General features: G+C 41.6%; 1 protein-coding gene across 3 annotated transcripts in view; it reads left to right on the forward strand.

Moving 5' to 3' along the window:
* tdrd12 (tudor domain containing 12) overlaps window positions 1-21,271 on the forward strand; it is a 40,260-nt gene that overhangs the window by 4,193 nt on the left and 14,796 nt on the right. For 2 of the 3 annotated variants that reach the window (XM_077515829.1, XM_077515830.1), the window contains exons 5-25: window positions 1,060-1,176; window positions 1,246-1,301; window positions 1,367-1,452; window positions 1,747-1,945; window positions 7,825-7,877; window positions 8,025-8,098; window positions 8,176-8,241; window positions 8,304-8,355; window positions 8,428-8,501; window positions 10,951-11,007; window positions 11,175-11,244; window positions 11,348-11,455; window positions 11,705-11,887; window positions 11,969-12,122; window positions 15,035-15,162; window positions 17,558-17,749; window positions 17,816-17,944; window positions 18,297-18,414; window positions 19,667-19,806; window positions 19,881-20,110; window positions 20,921-21,002. In XM_077515829.1, coding sequence (XP_077371955.1) covers window positions 1,060-1,176; window positions 1,246-1,301; window positions 1,367-1,452; window positions 1,747-1,945; window positions 7,825-7,877; window positions 8,025-8,098; window positions 8,176-8,241; window positions 8,304-8,355; window positions 8,428-8,501; window positions 10,951-11,007; window positions 11,175-11,244; window positions 11,348-11,455; window positions 11,705-11,887; window positions 11,969-12,122; window positions 15,035-15,162; window positions 17,558-17,749; window positions 17,816-17,944; window positions 18,297-18,414; window positions 19,667-19,806; window positions 19,881-20,110; window positions 20,921-21,002 — 2,368 coding nt within the window. The remainder of the gene's footprint in view (window positions 1-1,059; window positions 1,177-1,245; window positions 1,302-1,366; window positions 1,453-1,746; window positions 1,946-7,824; window positions 7,878-8,024; window positions 8,099-8,175; window positions 8,242-8,303; window positions 8,356-8,427; window positions 8,502-10,950; window positions 11,008-11,174; window positions 11,245-11,347; window positions 11,456-11,704; window positions 11,888-11,968; window positions 12,123-15,034; window positions 15,163-17,557; window positions 17,750-17,815; window positions 17,945-18,296; window positions 18,415-19,666; window positions 19,807-19,880; window positions 20,111-20,920; window positions 21,003-21,271) is intronic. The other variant, XM_077515832.1, reaches the window with a different exon arrangement.

Genomic DNA, 21,271 nt, shown 5'->3' on the forward strand with positions numbered 1-21,271 from the left:
TAACCACCACTGCTCGTTAGAATGTACAGTGGAACCCTACTATTCGCAGGGTATCGGGACTTGGTCTGACCCCAAACAGCAGAAATCGCGAATAATTGCTGCGCATTGTAATTGCTGGAGGCGGCATGGTGATGACTGGTTGGCACATCCGCCTCCCAGGGCAGAGGACGCAAGATCGAGTCCGGGCTTCGGCCTTCCTGGTTGGAGTTGGCATGTTCTCCCCGTGCCTGCGTGGGTCTTCAGTATAGCACCAATATACTGCAGATGAGACCTTGATGTCGAATTTATATATTTATTGCCTTCAGTATCAGTGGCTGTTATTGGCACCTTAAAATAAGGTTGTATGGACCCGATACCGGGTATTGGTACTCGCCCGTCCTTGGTACTCGCCAGAACTTTTGTTTGTTTCCTGCGCATGCTCTACTTGCAAGGAATCTTGGTCTAAAATACTTGTATGGCCAGCAGCCATTTTGCATTGCACCTCACTAAACGAAATTGAACTTAGTTTTTTCTGTGATGTTTTCATGGTATTTTCTGTCTCACATATGCGTGTATACAAGTCATTATGGCATGCAATCCTCCGGTAATACACAAGCGTAGGTAAACAAAAACTGCAAAATATGGCGATACAGAACAGAACTACACTTTTGGGGTGAGGAGGAGACCGAACCAACTACTTTATTAGTGTGGTGAGTGTCTTGAATATAATGTCTTTTATTGACTATAGAAAGTTAAAAGTGAAAATCATGTCTTATTTGTATAATGACGCCAGTGCATCGCAGTTTAGATCGTAATATGTATGCCGGAGTAAGTCTGTCTGCTTGCACATGTAAATGAGTTATACTGAATGTTTCAGAAACCGGAATTTTTACCTTAACCCGAGTATTGACAGCATGTTAACATAGTGTCAATACACTTAAATAATTGTCTGAACTTCCGTGTTTTCTAGTGGTTGCACACAACTTCCGATGAAGTTTCTTTCCAAATCTAAAAGACTTGACAATGTTGAGGCTCTGCATAGGGCAGCTGATGTCTAATGTATTGTTATCATCATTTGAGAATCCGACGTGTCGAGCAGAACTTCCTCCAACTTCCGTTCCGGATGAGGAGGTTCCACTTGGCGAGGATCAAGCCCTTGTCGCTGCAAGTGTCTGTCTGCGAGAAGGCCAAGCTGGTGTAAGAGCACTCATGATCATTCATTCCATAATACAGACGAAGTGTGATAGCCGTGCGTTTTGTGTGCAGGCCTTCCAGCCGCTGGGATAGTTCGGCCACATCCTACATGTGTGACCTTCTCAAAAGTGAGCCTCATAATGTGCATGTTTTTTCAGTGCTCATCACTCACATGTTTTTCCTCATGCCAAAGCTTCAAGTCAGACGGAGGCTTTTCTACTGAAGGACGAGTCCAACTCCGCCGCCATTGAGCTCTACGTGAGCGTCAAGGGTGTCAAGGTCACCTCACATAAACACACATTTAGTGTATATTGAAATGTATATACTATATGTTTTGTTTTATGCTTGTCCACTTGAGGGCAGTCATTCCCCTCCAATCTCCAAACACTGCATGAAATCCAACTGCTGCAATTTAGATATGCTAATTGTTTCCCAAATTAAAAGTTCCTCATTCCAAATTGCCTCGTTCAACTATAGTTGGGTTACAATATTCTATAATGTCCCATATAAGACCATAATACACCTTTTTGAGAACATGTTCAATAATATGAGTCTACAAATTCTTATTTTCAGATTTGTGTAAACGATGAGCTGGTGTTCAAGAGGTTTGCCATTTACAGCCAAGACAGGTCCAACAGTAACAAGCTGGAGCAGCTCAATGTCCAGCATTTTAGGTCGTCGCGCCACGGCCTCAACACGACTGCCAGGAAACCAGCACCGGCCGCGGTTGCTCCAGTGCCATCGACACAAGCGGAAAATACACCCCTTCCAGGTGAAAACTTGTTCAGATTCTTCTGGATTAATCTCTGGCTGTAATATAGAACTATGTGAAAGAAGCACTGCCTAAGAACAGTTAATTTGTATTTAACATGTTAGTTCAGTACATTTTCATTTAATTAGTGCTGTCAAAGTTAAAGTGTTAACTAATTAATTAATCACAAAAAATTATCGTATTAATGCAGATTAATCGGACAATTAATTTTGACCACAGATTATCCTTTAGGTTGACAGCGGTTGGCCTCGTTAAAGGTAGCACAGATTGACTGAGCAATAAACACAACTACATACATTAAAGTAGGGGTGGGAATCTCTGACATGAGGCCGATTCGATATGTATCTCGATACACAAGTTGCGATTCGATTGAAAAACGATTATCTTTCAGAACAGAACGGTTCGATTACGTTTGGGAACGATACAATTTTCGATTCGATACGATTAATTTCAATATTCAAAACTTATAGTGACATTTGTTGCTTGTAAACATTAATCTTAAAACACCACAAATTTTTACAGTATCTACAAATGTGTTAAAAAAGAACAACAACAATGTCTTCTATATTTTTATATATTGAATCAATTATTTAAATGGACCGGAACAAAGGGATGGGCGATATGACTGAAAAATTTATCAGTTTAAATATTTATTAGTTGTTATTGACAGTTATAATTGTTTTTTGTTTTGTTTTTTTAATTCAAAATCAGGATCAGGAAAACAAAAGGCTGATAATTCAATTTGAAATATAAATATTTAACCATTGAAAAGACACCAACACAATTAAACAGAATATGTCCACATTGTGAAGTATTTCAGAAACATAAATTTAAGACATGAAATGAACCTACCGTCCAGCCAAAAGAAATATGAAGCCACCTTATGGAACAATAAATCTATCAAACACATTTTAACCACTTAATATTTCCAAAAGTGCCCTAACATTTTTATCAACAATTTTTGTTTTTCTTTGCCATCACATTCATTTTTGGTTAATGTATGACATCTTTTTTTGTTTTTTTTAATCTGAGACACGATGATGACCACGGAATCACTACTGTTTGTTTTGTTTTTTGGGCTGTCGTTCATTTTGAGTTTGATGACGTAATCGCGGGCACGTCTCAGTTCTCCTATCTGCTGCTCACGCTAGTTGTAGACATTGACAGGGAGCCACAAACTGAGAAATGAGATACTTGCAGTGTGCTTTTAGCTTAGCTGGTGTGTTGGCTGTGGGACATACCTGTGTCGTTTGAATCCATGCATTGGATCGTCACGGGAGTTATTCTTTTTGGCTCGCGCGCAGTACCAACGCCGGCCCGGGACATACCGGCCCGGGACATACGCCGAGTGCACCGAGAGGACTCGATAGCCATGGGAAATACCGAGATGTACGGCACCGGCTTCTGCTAACTGTCCCCATTTGCATGTTGTCACTCGTGCGCGACTGCGCACGTGCCGTGTCGCGAGCACGACGTTGACGGTAGGCGACCCCCCCCCCCAAAAAGGTGCGTAACGTCTTTGCATTATGTTTGCAACATCCGGGGAATGAAGCGTCTCTGAGCGCTACTTTGCTAGATCTCCGTGATCTTCCGTGAAGCTAGATCTTCCGTGTAAACACGGAAGTAGCTTGAATGGTGATGCTACTGAAATGTTATCAAAACAAGTAGAGCACGGTGCAGAACTCTTGCTATTGTTAGGAAAACCATAAAGCCTCACTCGCAACCGATTCACAGCAACGCGATATCCGGTCCACAGCTTTACAAGCAATGTATCTAAGGATTCCCGGCGGATTTTGTATCGGTTGACAAGTCTGCTACCGATACGGCCGTTTAGCTCCCCTTGACGACCGATGGTTCGGTCGAATCGGTTTTTTGTCCCACCCCTACATTAAAGTAAAGCATTTAATAAATGTTAGTGCATGACATTCAGAATAATTGTTCACGTCAAAATATTGGGATCATTTTCCCCCCATTTTTAATTTTGCAAGTAATTAACAGAGATGGGAAATCTAGGTCCAGAAAATAAAAACCCTGCCACAGTTTGGCTTTAGCTACAGGTTCTTGTACTCAACCGGCAGTTAAACGAGGTCATTAAGAGAAGCACCTGTGGCTAAAGCCAAACTCCAGGAGGGTTTTTACTTTCTTGAACATGTTTTTCCCATCTCTGGTAATTAACTGATTAGAAAAAGAGTGTGTGCAGTGGATCAAAAAATGTTGAAGACGTCCTCATAACATTAAATGTTGAAAGAATTAACACAAATATGGACTCTTCAAATTTGGTGGGCAAAAATTGTTGATTAAAAAAGCCTTTTTAAATAAGTGATTAATCGCGATTAATCAAAATTCTAAGATGTGATTAATCTGATTAAAAAATATAATCATTTGACAGCTCTACATTTAATCTGTAAGAACTACCATATCTTTCTGACTGTAAGTCACACTTTTTTTTTCCAGTGACCTACAGGACTGTCTCAGAAAATTAGAATATTGTGATAAAGTCCATTATATTCTGTAATGCAATTAAAGCTACTCTATGGAGGATTTCCCAAAAAAATATCTTAACAATAGCCTTTTTATTTGACCATTTATGACTGAAACATATTCTAATTAGTAGATCTACATCTTAGCTGTTCACCATGGGTACTCCTACAAGCCTCTGGCCAATATTATTTAGAAAGCGTCCGGTCCGAATCCTTCGAATTTCCCACCCTCTGTCTGCGGGATGTGACGTCATGCGCGTCCTCTTCAGTTGTTTCCTGTCGCGCGAAGACGGAACTAGTACACATTTTCACTGCCCCAGACACCCGCTGTTACTCCGCGGAAGGCTGCTTAAAAAAAAAGAAAAAGAAAACAATGTCAAGTGCCACGAAAAAAAATAAATAATCTAAACTTGATAGTGACCGACGCCGGGCAAGAACGAGAGTGAACATTGGTTTGACATTTCAGCGGTGGAGAGAGTTGAGATCGGACTTGGATTAGAAAAGTGATTCACAGCTGGCTTTCTTTCTACTCCAAAAGGTAAGAAGCGAGTATCTTGACATTTAGAAAAAAAATGTGTTGTTTTCAAATAGCAGTAACCTCAAGATCGATCACTTCTCGGTCGTAACTATTGGGGTGAAAGTGAGGTGGACGGCAACATTTAGCGTGAAAGGGGCGGCAAAGTTGAATGTAATAGAACAGAATGACTTTATGAAGAACAGACGTTCCATTCCGCTGCGTTTCAATCAGGCTAAATGTTGCCTTATTTTCCTCCATGAAAACAGCCTATTGTAGCTACATTATGCTAACGGCATGTGAACGGTACTACTGAATGGCGATAACATTCACGGCCGTATCACACTAAGTAGTGAATGGGTCTATATGTTTTTCACAATTGTCAATTTCCATAAATGGACAGCCCACCTTTCGGCTCATGCACAATGACGCTAGCCTGGGGGCGACATACACTAATAATGACTAGAATCAGGTTGACGTCCGTCGAGCGGGGTGACAACAATATGTAACTGCATATTAACATCGAAATGAGGTCCAATTAATTGACGTATTTTGCACATCGTTTTGGAGTACAGCACAGGACTGGACTTCGACCGACTAAAGCAATATGATCTGCACGTCCCGTGGACATCAATTGTTTAGTGGGGATCGAGAGTCTCATTCCGTGAAGTGGCCAGCTTTGTATAACATTATAAAACTTCTTACCTCTGAAAACATAGTTTAATTGGATATGAAGAGCCCAGTCTTCAGTATTGAGGTCGTGCACGTACGAGTGCGCGCAGCGTGTACGAGCGTGCAGTTTGTTTTCGGCCACAGGTGGCAGTAGAGATTTGAAATTTTAAATCTTCCATATAGCTGCTTTAAATAAGGAAAAATGCCATACATTCTGGATTCATTACAAATCAAATCAAGCCTTTTGTTGTTTTAATATTGCTGATTGTGGCATTTTTTTTACTTGGTCTGAGGAAATATTCTAATATTTTGAGATAGGATATTTGAGTTTTCTTAAGCTGTAAGCCATAAACAGCAATATTAAAATAATGAAAAGGCTTGCAATATTTCAATTGATTTGTAATGAATCCAGAATGTATGGCATTTTTGCTTGTTTAATTGCATTACAGAAAATAATGGACTTTATCACAATATTCTAATTTTCGGAGACAGTCCTGTATATTCAGATGTGACTTGTACACGTATACTAAAATTAGAGCTCAGACCTACACACAAAAACCCCGTTCCCTAATTGTCTTGAGTGTAACTTTTTTTTTTTTTTTTTAAGTGGTTAGCAAATACTATTGAAGCATTACTGCCAGTGGCCTCCTTCTTATAGCATGTTAAGGAAGGGGGCGGTAATGCACCAAAAATATTTGCCAAACACCAAACGAAAATAAGAGAAATGGAAACTGTAGTTTTAGTACTTATTCATTACTGCCGGACGGTAGGTAATAACTGTGGTTGGTAATGCGCCACAGTTATTCTAAAACTAAGAACTGAATTGCTATCGCTACGCATGTTCATTCTATGATGGACTGCTTTTTATATAGCGCTTTTAACGCTAACAGCTTGATGACGCAATGGCTGCAGAAGTAGTACAACATAGCAAAAGATGACACTGGGTTCACACTAATCAACGACGATCTGCAAGGCTTCAAAAACGTGTTAGAGGGAGAGGGGGTTTTGGGCGCGATAATGTCTAATGTTCTTGTTTCTTTTTTTTCTTTTTTTTTTCTTTTTTTAAAGGTGTATTCAAGGATCTTCTCAAAGTAGAAGCCAAACATCCGTTTGTCAGTTTTTTTCCGCATGCGGAAGACCATCCTACCAGCTCTCCTGCTTGTCCGGGGGAAAAGCCTTCATTCTAAAAATGGGGCGTTATATTTACTAGAAAATGTTTAGTCAAGGTTGATGCACTGAGAAATTCAAAATAAATTTTACAAGGAGGAAAACTTTACTAGATTTGTTTCAAGTAAATCTCGACAACGTGCGAGCTCATCAGTCTCTGCAACTAGCCTCACTTCATAGACTGATGTCCTTTTGCGGCTCTTACCCATTTTCAAAGTATGCGTTGACATCAGTGGAGCTACAACGATGAATGGCTGAATCCAAAGCTCAGCGGCTACATGCTGCAAACACTCAAAATGCGCAACTAGGAACGAGCATGCACCTCGTCGTTATGGCAGATTGATTGATGGGGTCGAGAACCCTCATTAAGATGATCCACCCGGAACACGCAGCAACAAAAGATCCTTGAGTACACTTATAGATACAAATTTACGCTAAAAATAAAAAAATATATATTTGACTTGTCCGACTTGGAAGGAAGAAAACATGCAAAATAGCAAAGTAAACCCACAATCAATGAAGTTATGGCCACAAATGGAAGCCCAGTGATACAGTGAAGCTGCAAGAACCAAACTGCGAAGTAACAAGGTTTGTTTTTGAACTTTTAGTTAGGTTCATTTTACTTTATTTTTTTCACTTTTATGTTGAACACATTCTAATTGGACACATTTTAATTACATTTTTTAATGTTCCTTTATTTAAGTACACTGTAAATAGTCAAACTATGCAAAATGTTACAGTGGCTTACAATCATATTGTTAGGAATTAAACCTGTGTCTTTGATAAATACTATACTATTGTATTTTGACAATGGTCATGATTGTGGAACTTGGAAAGCCAAGTATTTTATTAGGTGATAATTAGTCAGATTGCTGCGATTGGCTGGCGGCCAGTTCAGGTTATATACCGCCTCCCACCCATTGATAGCTGGGGTAGGCTCCAGCGTGCCTGCGGCCCTAGTGTTCAGAAAATGGATGGTTGGAAGTTCAAGAACTACTGATTTATGGAGTGTTAATGCCATGTATGTAATGTCATGTCACCTCCAGTGATGCAGTGTGCTAGACTGCGAACCTGTAATGAGATGACAGCACCCTCTCAGGTCAGTGTTTCCCCACTGAGGGTTCATTGACAACTATTTTGTTTCTATGTCGCTGTCCGTATGGTATCCATGTTTTTTTTTCATGTCGCCGTCCTTGTTATATTCACATTGTATCTATGTGGTTATCTTTGATCATTTCTTTTTCAGAGCCCAAAATGTAAGGGAACTGTCAGTTTGAAAGTCACAGATGGGCAAGTATCACCAGTCAGTCAATCAGCGAGGTAGAAGTCTTAACAGTGTGAATGAGGTAAATAAGAAAAAGAGAGACAAGTCATGTGACGGCAGTGTGTATTTTCAGTGACTCATTGGAGGAATGTGACGACTCCCTGGCTGCCGCGTTCAAGTCCCACCTCACTCTTTTCAGGTGAGTGATGATATCACACTGTCAGCTGGCAGCTGATGACTGTGTGGTTGATGTCTCCCCAGGTTCATGAGGTTTCTTAATCCGGAATGCAATTTTAAGGAGACGGAGACAAATGTGAGTTTGATATAAAGCATAAAAGTAATGTGATGAGACAACAGTAATTACGCTCAAATGTGAACGTTACAGGTGAGTCAACCTGAGGAGTTGAGTGTGTGTTCACCTCAACATTCGTCAAGCTCACCCTGCACAGGACAGGAAGTGTAAGCGTCCAGCTCGACACCACTGATACTCAAGCAGCAGAAACGTAGCAAAAAAAGAAAAAAAAAAAGAGAGATATAGAGACAGTGCAGGCTCTCTAGATTAAGCCTGGTGTCCTCTACAGCTTAGTGGGTTCCGAGCTTCAGGACCTGCAAAATAATTTGCATTAAACCTGTGTGCTGTGTCAATTAAATTCAAACGTGTTCATAAAGGTACTGGCACACCAATACAAGAAACTTACTTAAACTTAAAGCAATTCTTCCTACCTATCTTATCCTATTAGATGAAACGCTCTGATATGATCGACATGTCACCACATACTGTCAATCTAATGCCCCAAATGAATAATCTGGATCTCCTTAAGAACACTACAAGTTTCGTTTTTGTTTTTTTTTGTTTTTTAAATATATATTATTAAAAGAATACAGGCGTCTTCTCCAAAAGTGAAGATGCAATATTACAAGAATTTCACAACTTAAAATGTGATTTTCTTCCTTGGTTAAACTTTGAAATGAATGTTATTTTGACTATCATGCTTACTAATACAACTTTGTTCTCACATTACAAATGTCTTTCTCTTAAATAAGCTTTTATCTTTAGACTTTTCTCAAAATTACCTGAATTTTATGGGGTACATGTGCTACTGTAATTTTTCTAACAATGCTCACTCTATAATATGCCTCTAATCGCCCTTCAGAAGCTGATTTTAGCTGCCCAATTTGCTGTTGTACATATTTTAAAAACAAAGTTGAACTATTATCTGCATAGTAATATGCTAGATTGGGATTTCTTATGTTAAGACACATTTTTATGCCAAGAGATTCTCTTACCCTGCTAAGTTTCAGCTGTCAACACTTGATCCCATGTGAATATCAGTAGCAGAATATAAAGTAGATGCAACAACATGCCTGTTTTGAACTGCGTGCCTTACAGCAATGCTAAGCTTGGACAGCGAAATAGGAGGTCAGTCATCAGTGACAATTAGCATTGACAAAAAATTAAACCCCATATTTGCTTTAGATTTCATAAAGTTAATTTCAATGTCCGCTATTTGCATTTGATGCGAACACGAGCCTCACTAACATCCACCACCATTTCGGATTTACCTCCTCAACATGGCCTGACACGTGGGAATGTCGTTCTCCCGCTGCTAGAGCACTAATATATCAAGTAATGATCAATATACTAAGAGGTTATTTAAAAAAAACAAAAACAAAAAAAAAAAAAACAGATATGCACAGATGTGTTCCAAAAATGAGCGTTAGAAAAATACCTGTGGAGCAAATACTGATGCTATTAGTTATCTGAGTAACCCACTTTTATACAAAACACAGCATCAGGTAAGACACGATTGTTTCTGTTTAGGGACATTTATTTGAGAGGGACGAGGCAGTCAAAGGTCGTTAAAGGTTGCTAGTGAGAAGCGCTTCAAGATACTTGGATCACTGGTGCAATTAGAAACTGAATGTAATTTAGTCATGCACGACTCCAGTATTTTATTTTGTTTCCTTTGGGTAGTAAAAGGGGTCTTAATTGATAAATAAGAAAATAATTTACAAGAATATTTTAAAATATGAACTAAAATGCTGGAGATGCTTAACAGGAGGTACACAGAATTCTGACAGCGCTTATAGGGCCATCCTTGTTTACAGTGACTTCATATTAATTCCATCAGGCAGCGAGTATATTCCGATGTTGCTGTTAATGCTAGCATTAGGCTAACTACCAGAAGTTAGAATGCTGCTGTTCCCTAAACTTGGAAATGGTGTATGCCAGTCGTGTCCAACCTCAGTCCTCAAGGGCTGGAGATATTTCTCTTCAACACACCTGAAGCTCATCAGCAAGCCTTGCATAAGCCTGATAACGCTCCTGTTCATTGGAACAGGTAAATTGGAGCAGAGAAACATCCAAAACCGAGTTTCGATACCACTGATATATGTATGCTATTGCTTAAGTTGTGTTTTTGTGGAGCAAAAAAGGGGAGTCATATATATATATCGTATATCACAGAAAGCACTTTAATGAACATAGAGTACTTCTCAAAACTACGAGAGACTCTGATAATAAGCATGACTGTACCGTAACCCCTGAAATCCAACATTTCCTGTGCGTGAAACATACTAATTATTCCTTAGTTCTGAGGGTGAATCATGTTAAAACCATTACAATATTCAGTATACATTTATAGCATCTTTACTAATCTCTGTGTGCAGTCCTGCACCCCACCGCCACCCCCCAGTTGATTTAGCATGATTTTTACTTCTTAATTTTTAAGTATTATCCTTGAGAAATTATTGTACAGTAGTTACATCAATTTGCATTAGGATTACGATGTTTCCTTAAAAACAAAACAAAACAAAAACAACCATCTGTAAGGAGTCCCTGGACCCACGATATACAGTACAGCAATCAAAGCTATGATCAGGCTGAAAGTGTTGTGTGCGTTTTCAGCGAACTGACTCCTGCCCAATTGGACGTGATGAAGTGGAGCAACACGGCATGCAAAAGGTGTTTCTACACATTGTTGCCAAACGATCCATTTTGAAATACTGTATAATCATCAAAATCCTTATTTCAACTTGTATGACTGACGGTGTCACGTTGCTCCGTGACTGCAAAGTGCCACACTGCATTTAATCTGAACCGTTTCCTTTGTTTCTTATTGCTACATGGAGACTTTCAGAGTGGCTGAATCCACAGACTTTGAAATTTCAGTCAGGTGACAATGTTGATGAAGATGACCTGGTAGGCCGGCTTTCATTTACTATGTCACTTCAAGTCAATTGTGATTCCAACTTTTTAAAGGAAGGGTTAGGAAGAGGTGATGTTGATGTTAATGTGTTGCAAGGTGATTCCCAACGCTCCCAAGATGGATGGAATTCTGGTGCACTCTGTTGTCCCGATGGAGCCGTGCTCAAACCTGGACGACGCCCCCATCACTGAGACTCTTCGCAGGGTAGGCAATGACTTACATGATTGTTAGAGCTACAGCTGACATTAAAACCCTAAACCCATAGAATAATTGACGGAAAATTCAAATTCTTTGAAAGTTGGTTTTATTGGTCTTCCACTACAAAACAATCTCAAACCAGTTTCCATGCATTAATTTGCCATATTTGTGCCAAATAGTTGTATCATATTTTTAGCGAATGTCATCAAAGACCACCTATGTTTCATAAGCATTTGTTTCCTGCTCCGTGTCTAGACATTGCAGAGGAAGAAGGTGTGCCTGTCTCTCACTGACCTTCAGAGTTGGCCCTTCGTGGGTCGAGGAAACAACACCCTCATCATCTCGCACACCGCCGACCAGCCCCAAAGCTACTTGGCTCCCCTCCTCAGTCACATGCTGCTGAGCACTATCTTCACCATCTCTTCCTCCAGAGCGGGCGTGAGCGCACATCGCAAATGTCAGACATTACGTCACCTTGTAGAATGAAAACAAGAAGCTCGCGGTGTGTGCCTCTTGTAGCCAGTTGCAGTGGTGCTGTGTCCCGGCTGGGAGAAGGTCCAGCTGGTCTGTGATCTTCTAGAGGAGAACAACATTACCCGGCGACTCAAACCAACCAGTGCGCTGATTGGTGGTGCCAAAGATGAGGCCAAAGGCTTCAAGATTCCCAAAGACTGTAAGTTGCTAGAGCATGTTTGTCTCCTTGTCTTTAGTGATGCACGATATGAAAAATTTCAACCGATTACCGATAACCGATAATTTCCTGCTTTGTATGGTCGATACTGATACCGATAACCGATACATTTGTTTTTTTATATTTAATATAGCCTTCATATAATCTGCAATTTGTTCGTCCAGGAATGGAAAAACTGATGTTTTAGTAGCTCTGATTATTAGGGGTGGGAATCTCTGACATGAGGCCGATTTTGATATGTATCTCGATACACAGATTGCGATTCGATTTAAAAACGATTATCTTTCAGAACATAACGGTTCGATTAAGTTTGGGAACGATACAATTTTCGATTCGATACGATTCATTTCAATATTCAAAATTTATAGTGACATTTGTTGCTTGTAGACGTTAATCTTAAAACACCCCAAATTTTTACAGTATCTTCAAACATGTTAAAAAACAACAACAAAAATGTCTTCTATATTTTCATATATTGAATCAATTATTTAAATAGACCGCAACAAAGGGCTGGACGTATGACTGAAAAATGTATCAGTTTCAATATTTATTAGTCATTATTGACAGTTATAATTGTTTTGGTTTTTTTCTATTCAAAATAAGGATCAGGAAAACAAAAGGCTGATAATTTAATTTGAAATATAAATATTTAACCTTTAAAAAGACACCAACACAATTAAACAGAATATGTGCACAGTGTGAAGTAGTTCAGAAACATAAATTTAAGGCCATGAAATAAACCTACCATCCAGCCAAAAGAAATATGAAGCCACCTTATGGAACAATAAATTCTATCAAACACATTTTAAACCACTTAATATATCCAAAAATATTTCCAAAAGTGCCCTCCCCTTTTTCTCAACAATTTTTGTTTTTCTTTTGCCATCACATTCATTTTTGGTTCATGTATGACAACTTTATTATTTTATTATTTATATTTATTTATTTATTTATTTATTTTTATATCTGAGACGATGATGACCACGGAATCACAACTGTTCATGGTTTTTTTTTGTTTTTTTTTGTTTTTTTCTGGGGTGGTGTGGGGGTGTCTGTCATTCATTTTGAGTTTGATGACGTAATTGCGGGCACGTTTCAGTTCTCCTATCTGCTGCTCATGCTAGTTGTGTACATTGACAGGGAGCCACAAACTGAGAAATGAGATGCTTGCAGTATGCGTTTAGCTTAGCTGGTGTGTTGACTGTGGGACGTACCTGTGTAGTTTAGATCCATTGCATTGGATCGTCACGGAAGTTATTCTTTTGGCTCGCGCGCAGTACCAACGCCGGGACATACAAGTGCACAGAGAGGACTCTATAGCCATGGGCTCCTGCTACTGTCTTCAGTTGCATGCTGTCACTCGTTGTGACGCATGCGCGTGCGCACGTCTCCTTTCCTCCTCTTAGAATCCTTGCTGAGAATGTTTTGATCTTCTGCCATGGAGAAAAAGCACCACACGGGTGAGGAGGACATGTTGATTGCTACGTGCTAGTCTAGATAGCAGTGTGGGGCGGACCAAGCTTCGGTTAAGCGTTTTTTTTTTTTTTTTTTTTTTTTTTTTTTTTTTTTTTTTTGAGATGCCGGTCTACAAGAGTGTGAGGCGTGATAGATGATGTAATCAGCGCAACATGGACTATACAAGACGTAAGCAGCGCGACTTGGTGTATTGTAGGGTCCTCACGTTGCAAACAGCGTACAGACTTTAATAGATGTATCGGACCTTTGTATCGGCTAAAATATACGTATCGGGCTGATGAAAAATTATGTCATATTTTCCCATATCGGCCGATATTGTATCGGTCCGATAAATATCGTGCATCCCTACTTTTCTTCATTATAAGCAAAGCCAGAGCTTGAATTGAAACGGTAACAAATACACATTGTGGGGCTTTGGCTTAAGCCTGGTTCACACGTCAAGATTTTAAATTTGTCGGCCGACTTCTAAACTGAAAGAGATGCCACACATAAAGAGAAAAAAATCAGGGGAATAACAGTTTTGAACATACCGCATGTGGTGTGCAGCCGCACTGCACAATCAACACACCACACACGACCTGAGTTCATTCATTAATGTGACGGGAGGTCTCGCAAAACCTCTCGAGATTAAACGTGACTTCCGAGTCAACAAACATGAAGGACCAGTCGCGATACGTCCTGGTTTCCAGACGAAAAAGCGGCATAAAAAGAAAAGGCATTGTTTAAATGAGGCATAGCTTGTCCTCAGTGCTGGCGCCGCGAGTTCGCGCCCCACCCGGAGACCACGTTTATTCGTGAAGTATGAGTGTGCGTGCGTGTGTGTATGTAAAATAACATAAAAAAAAAAAAGGAGTGTAATAGCGCAATCACTGATTTTTTGCTGCGTCATTACTGTTTTGATTTTGGATTCCCCACCGTCTTCCTCGCCGGTTCGCTTTCTGATTGGCTGCACATCACCGTCAACCGGCTGCGCAGTGGTTTGTCCTCGGGGCACACCGCACACGGAGCGAAGTCGGGCCAAAACAATCCAACATGTTGAATATCCCCGATTTCAAGAATGAGCCGTGCGTGGTGCCAACACACACGGCAGGATTATCTGTAAAGATTATCGTTTGCGTCTCGGCACGTCCTTATGATTGTCGGGAGGGGAAATTTGGGGCTAAAATCGGGCCAATACTCCTGCCGTGTGAACCAGGCTTAACTTAAAGTCCAAAAAAGTGTACAATGCACCAGGTGGCTTCCTGTTGGGTCACATAACAACCAATGCCAAATATAGGCAAGCTTATGACGCTGTGACCCTTGCGCTGTTTCGCCCGCCTCCACCATGGGTGCTGTACAAACTAATTGCAGCGTGTAGCAGCCTTTAGACTGATAATGATGGCCCTTTTACACAAGTTTTCTTCCATTTTCTTGTGCAGGTCTGCTGCTAGTGACTACTCCCTTCAGCCTGGTGCGTCTGCTGTCATGTCACTGCTTTCTGTTCTTACGTTTGAGCCACCTTGTGCTGGATGAGGCTGACCAGCTCTTCACACTGGCCCCAGACCAGGTGATATCTTGGCTGTGTTCTAAAGTTTGTCTTGTGAAATTGCCACAACCCCCCCCCCCCCCCCCCCCCCCCAAAAAAAAAGACAGATTGCCGATTAATCTGACAATTATTTAAAACACACACACAAAAAAAAAAGTACTGGATAAAATGTTATTGTATAGATTTGTGTGTAAATAATTTTTTTTTTTTTTTTTTAAGAGCTCAGAATTGTTCATTCGGTAGTCTTACCGATTCAACGTCTTGTCATCATTGCTCTTTTTTTTTTTTTTTTTTTTTTTTTTTTTTTTTTTTTTTGTGTGTGTGTATGTGTGCGTGCGTTTGCGTGCGTGCAAATACGTATAAATTTATACTCATTCATTCACCTAAAACCTTATAAATATCCCATTACCCTTCGCCTTAACCAGGTACTTCAGAATCTTGCCAGAGTCGTGAGATTTAAATGGTCAGGAGACCAGAGAAAAGGTCAGAAAAAAAAGAAATAAAGAGAAAAGAAAGGTAAATCAAAGTGACATCCAGCACCGACCAAACACTTCCTGCCTTCCCCATGATTACAAAATCAAAGTCTTACGCCAACCCCGGAAGCCTCTAAATTCCAGCAAATTTAGTGAGATCTCAAGAGCCCAGAGGAAAAACTAAAGAGAGGAAGGAGGGAAGGATCGATAAGGCAGAGTGAGATCAATAGAAGCCAGTACATCCAATCCATCAAAGTGAAGTCCAGCACCAACAAGACCCCTCCTGCGTGGTTACAAAACCAGAGTCTTATGCCAACCCCAGAAACCTCATACTTCTAATAAATTAAGATCTCAAGTGACCAGAGGAAAAACTAAAGAGAGGAAGGAGGGAAGGATAGATAAAGAAAAGTGAGAACCACAGACACCAGCACCAACTGATTCAAGGAGCTGTGGGAGGGAGAGGGTACTTCTGTTGAGTTTCAGTAGATGCTGGTGCGACGGATCTGGCATGCATAAGGACCACCACCGAAGAAAGAAGCCGTCAACCGCGGTCCAGCAAAGCGAGCACCCCCCCCCCCCCCCCACCCCCCCGGAATCCCCAGGCCGCGGCAGCACCAAGGCCACCCCCAAGCCACCCGAGCGGACACCGGTCGGCGAGCCGACCCAGACACCCGGAACACCCCCGCCCCAGCCCCGGCCCACACCCCCGAGCCCAAGGCCGCAGAACGAGGCCCAGCGGGCCCCCACAGCGCCCCACCGGTCCCCAGCCCCCATCCCCCCACGACCCCCCCGCACCCCACCCAAACCCGCCATCCACCACGACCCAGGCCCCACCACCCCCGACCCCCAAACCCCCGAACACACCCCGACCCCCAGCACCCAAACCCCCACCCACCCATACCTCCACCCCCCCCCAAACAAGCCGCCCCCCCCCCCCCCCCCCCCGGAAACCGGCACCGGGCAGCAGCGCAGAGAGGGAAGATGTGCCCACCCCACCTCCAGCCGCGCGAGATTTGCACAGCGGCGGGAGGGGGGAAGCAGAGGAGGAAGCACCAGGGGAGAAGGCGGAACACCAGAACACCGAGCCCGGTGGGGAGAGGCCCCGGTCGTCACGCCAGAGTACTAGTGACACCTAACCCTGTTACTGAGTCCGCCAGCTCGCCGACTGGCGAGCTCTACCCTTACACCGTGAATGTGGCCCCACCCAGTGTATATACAAGTGTGTGCGTGTGGTGCATTAAAATTGGGAGCAGGTGAGTCGGAGCAGAGGGAAAAAATTTCCCCTACTCCGACACACCCGTATCCCCCCCAAAAAAATGAATATGTATATGTGTGGTGCATTAAAAAAGGGAATGGAGGGACAAAGTGGTGGGGCAGGGACACAAATGGGGGGGACCACAGCGCTGCCAGGCACTGCAGTCCATCCCCTCTGATGGCTCCCCGCCCCAACTCACCCCTCCCCTTGGACGTGAGGTGCATTAAAATTGGAGGGGAGTTGAAGGGTGAAGACGGTGTTTCCACCCTTCCCCACCCCACCAAGAAATGTGTTGTGTGCCCTATGTGTATATTTACAAAGTGTATAGTGCAAGCTAGTGAAGTGAGTAAGAGGAGCGACCAGCGGGGCCTCACCCAACCCGGCGGGTGTAGGTGGCACCTACATAATGAAACAGTTCTGACTTACAAGTGTACAACTGCTATACTATAGTTAGAATACATAATTGGTCTGGAAAAATAGCAATCACGATTATTTTATTGAGATTGAAATCACAATTAAGAACTTAGTATTTAACGACTAAAACTCAACTACTCAAATGTTGTCATAGCGTCATGCCCATTCATCCCTGCACTTGAACTGTTGACACTATTATTGTCAAGTACAAATTGTGTTGTAAATATGTGAAATTCAAGCCTCTTGCATTTTGATTGCTTCCTCTCCCTGTCAGATGGAAAATGTTTTGCAGCATTTTCAGAAGGTCATCTCCCGCCAGGAAATGTCCTCATGTCCACAGCAGCTGGTCGTAGTGGCCAAGCGGTGGACGAATCACATGGAGGACCTGTTGGCCGAGCACATGCCCTACGCTTGTCTCGTCATAGCATCTCCCGAAGAAGCGGCACTGTATGGAAAAGTGCAGCAGGTCTCTACAGAGGAACTTTGACCCTGTATCTAGGCTTATGATTATGATGTTGTCATCTTGTCACAGCTTGTCCTCATGACCTTGGAGAACAGCAAGATCTCCACACTGTTGAGTGCATTGGATTTCAGTCCTGACGTTGGCCAGAAGACTCTCATCATCTGCAACTCCGCTGAGGAGGTTGAAGATGTCCACAAGGCGAGTAGTAATGACAAGTCTGTGTTTTGAAGGACTGTTTGAACAGTGGGCAACTGGCAAGTAATTGATTTTATCGATTCAATTTGTCAGGATTTATTTCTCTTGCAAATAGTTTTTTAACCACCGGCCCCTTTAGTTCAAAATGAATCCTAACTGACTTGCACTAGTTGGCAAAAAACGAGTCAAAGCTTGTTTGGTATCACTGTCAGGAGAAACAAAGCAAACCCCGTATAAAAAAGAAAACCTTAGGAAAATTTGGCTGTGTAAGCGGCATATATAAAAATCAGTTGAAGTCGTCTGACTTTTGTGTAAAAGTGAGATTTTTATGAGAAACTTTCTTGTCTCCCAACAGGCTGTGAACATTAAATCAGCATTCTGTTTGAAGATTCACGAGGGTTTAATGTACACATTGGACTTTGTGCTCCAGCAGTGGGCCAAAAACATTGGATCTGGCACACACGTCATTATGGGTAAAGCATGCCGCACTTCATAACCTCACACTTTAGCCCCCTGTTCCATTGTACCGCTTATAGTGGAAGGGCTTTGTTTTTCCCTCAGTGGTCTCTTTTCCATTAGACTTGGGGCTGTGTGGTTACAATGGAACCGCTTTTCAGAACCTCCTTCGAGGTGGTTCTGGTGTGCAGGCAAACCAAGGAAGAATGGGGCCGGGACATCAATATCTTCTGATTGGCTGACAGATCTCGGCATTTCTTAAGCGATACAGCAAGAAACTCTGTTGCACATGCCCGTTTCTTGGTTAAAGCCAGCAAGATGGACAGAGCTGGCTGCTGGCTTAGCCAAGTCATAAAATGCAGTGTATATACAATACACATAATATTTTACAATACTGTAATGCTTAACCATGTTTACAATTTCATATGTATTAATGAGTACAAATGGCTGGGTCACTTGAATAATGAGAGGTCTACAGCCGCAACCTGAAGCTTAGCCACTCCCTTGACCCAGTGGCTGTGGCCCCCACTTTGAGGGTGGCAGCTTTGGGTGGCCACCAGAGGACTTTGGACGCCGGAGAGCAAGGACTGTAATGTCACTTTCAGTCGACAGCACCTGGCAAAATGGCTGCCCCCTGAGATGGCTAAAAACGGGTGTATTTTACTACTTATTCATACGACACAAACACAATATTAATCAGAATTCCGTATTTAGACTAGTGGGGACGCATCGAACATATTTTAAAGAGATAATTTTTTACTTTATTGTCCCTTTTAAGATGCTGACTTTTGGTCGTCGTAAAGATTGCAACATTTTTATTTTTATTTTTCTTGAAAACATACGTGTCGAGATCCGGTCCTTGAGGGCCAGAGCACTGCATGTTTTCTAGGCTTCTCTACTCCAACGCACCTGATTCAATGATCAGGATAATTATCAGGCTCCTGCAGAGCTTGCTGAATGAATGAATCAGCTGTGTTGAAAATGGGAGGCCTCGAAAACCTGTAGGGCTGCAGCCCTCGAGGGATTCAGTTTGATACCTATGTGACATACAACTTTATTCTAATAACTATTTTATGATTTTTTATTTTATTTTTTGTCGAAGGAATTTATCATAACATTAACCATTGCATTTAGGGGGTCAGAATGAAAAGCCACTCTCTCGATATGTGTACATGATTTAAAAATAAAGAAAACATAAAGACCAAAGTCAACACTGATGCTAACTTTAAACAGTTAACTGTTTTCTTTTTGTTTGTTTTTTGTTGCAAGTCACCACCAAAGAGTGCCTGAGGTGTTTGGGGCTGACAGATGCCACCTGTGTGGTCCACTTCGGATTCCCAAGTTCACCCAAAATGTTTGGAAGCAGTCTTTTTTGCATGAGCAGCAACTTCAGAAACCTCACAGATCCTGTAAGACTTGGACCAGGTGTTGTAGATCTTGATCGAATATGGTTCTAATTTCCATCTCTGCTTTATTCTCAAAGCTTTCATCCAAAGACTCATTGACGAAAGTCCCTAAAGTCTGCATGTCGTTACTTTTGGTGTCAGAGAACCATGCGCAGCACGTTGGCGGCCTGGTGCGCTACCTCAGACGAAGCCACGCTCTGCTCCCCGCAGAGCTGCTCTCTTTCACAAAGTTAGCCAACATGGCCCGAGAGGAGCAGAAGACAGAGCGGCCGCTCTGTCACCACCTGAAGAGCTTTGGAGTGTGCAGGTTTAAAGCCGCCAGATAACATACAGTGTGACGATGAAAAATAGACGCTTACCCTTTGTACAAACAGTTTAAAAATAGTGTTACAACTCCTCCATTAGGCAGTAAACAACACATTCAAACTTAATAAAACAGTTTAAAATATTCCTTTGTATTGGTATTGTAATAATAGCAATAAAAATAAGTAAATTATAACTTTTTTTAAGTACAGTGGACCCATGCATATTTGCATTTTATTTTTTGTTCCACCTGATCTCCCACTTTTTTTTTTTCTTTTTCTTTTTTTTTTAAATAAATCAGAAATGTTTTTGTTTTTCCCTCCTCCTCCAAGGTAATCATAAGGGAGTGTTAAGATAAAGCATTTGCTGGTGCCTAACCCTATGAATAGCAGGATCTACTGTATTCGTTGGTTCTCTGTCTCATTTTCAGAGTTATCTAAATAAGAGGCACCATGTGCTTGCTTGAAGCTGTTAATTTGTAACTCCCATTTGTAGTTTTCTGTAATAATGACATAAAAGAAGAAAATAAACCATTGTAGAATTAAGCATCAAAATGTTCAACCAAACCCTATCCTTTTCTTTAACCAAAGTCTGCTAAGTGTACTGCTAACATAATGTGAAATCCAATATACTGGCTAAAAGAAAGTGGCACTCATGTTATGGTACGTATCAACCTTCAAACTGCTCGCACATGAGGCAGCCTTACATGCTGCGCATGTTGTGGCAATGCAACGTACGGTGAAGTTTCATCCTGAAATTTCATCTCGAAGCTGAGTATTTCTGACTTGTTGTGTATGTGTGTTTTGCTGTGCAGGTTCAGCGCTGTGTGTCCAGACCGCCACAGACTCATTTATCAACTGGATCAGTCCTGTCTTCCTGCTTCTGGACTCATAGAGGTCCCTATGCCACAACAAGTGTTGATGACTCGTGACTTGAACGCAAAAGACATAAAATTGACTTAAACTCTGAAGTTGAACTTAGGACTGGGCTTCATGAGAGACAAGGAGACTTGGCAGACTTGTGTTGTTTATTTTACATGCTTGATTTAAAGCCCAACACATACAATCAATTAGTCTATATTGAACATACAATCAATTAGTCTATATTGAGATGTCGGTATGGGCACACATGCTGGAAATGGCAGTCATGATTAGAGGATTAACCT

This window comes from Festucalex cinctus, chromosome 3, assembly GCF_051991245.1.
Source record: "Festucalex cinctus isolate MCC-2025b chromosome 3, RoL_Fcin_1.0, whole genome shotgun sequence".
Taxonomy (NCBI): Eukaryota; Metazoa; Chordata; class Actinopteri; order Syngnathiformes; family Syngnathidae; genus Festucalex; species Festucalex cinctus.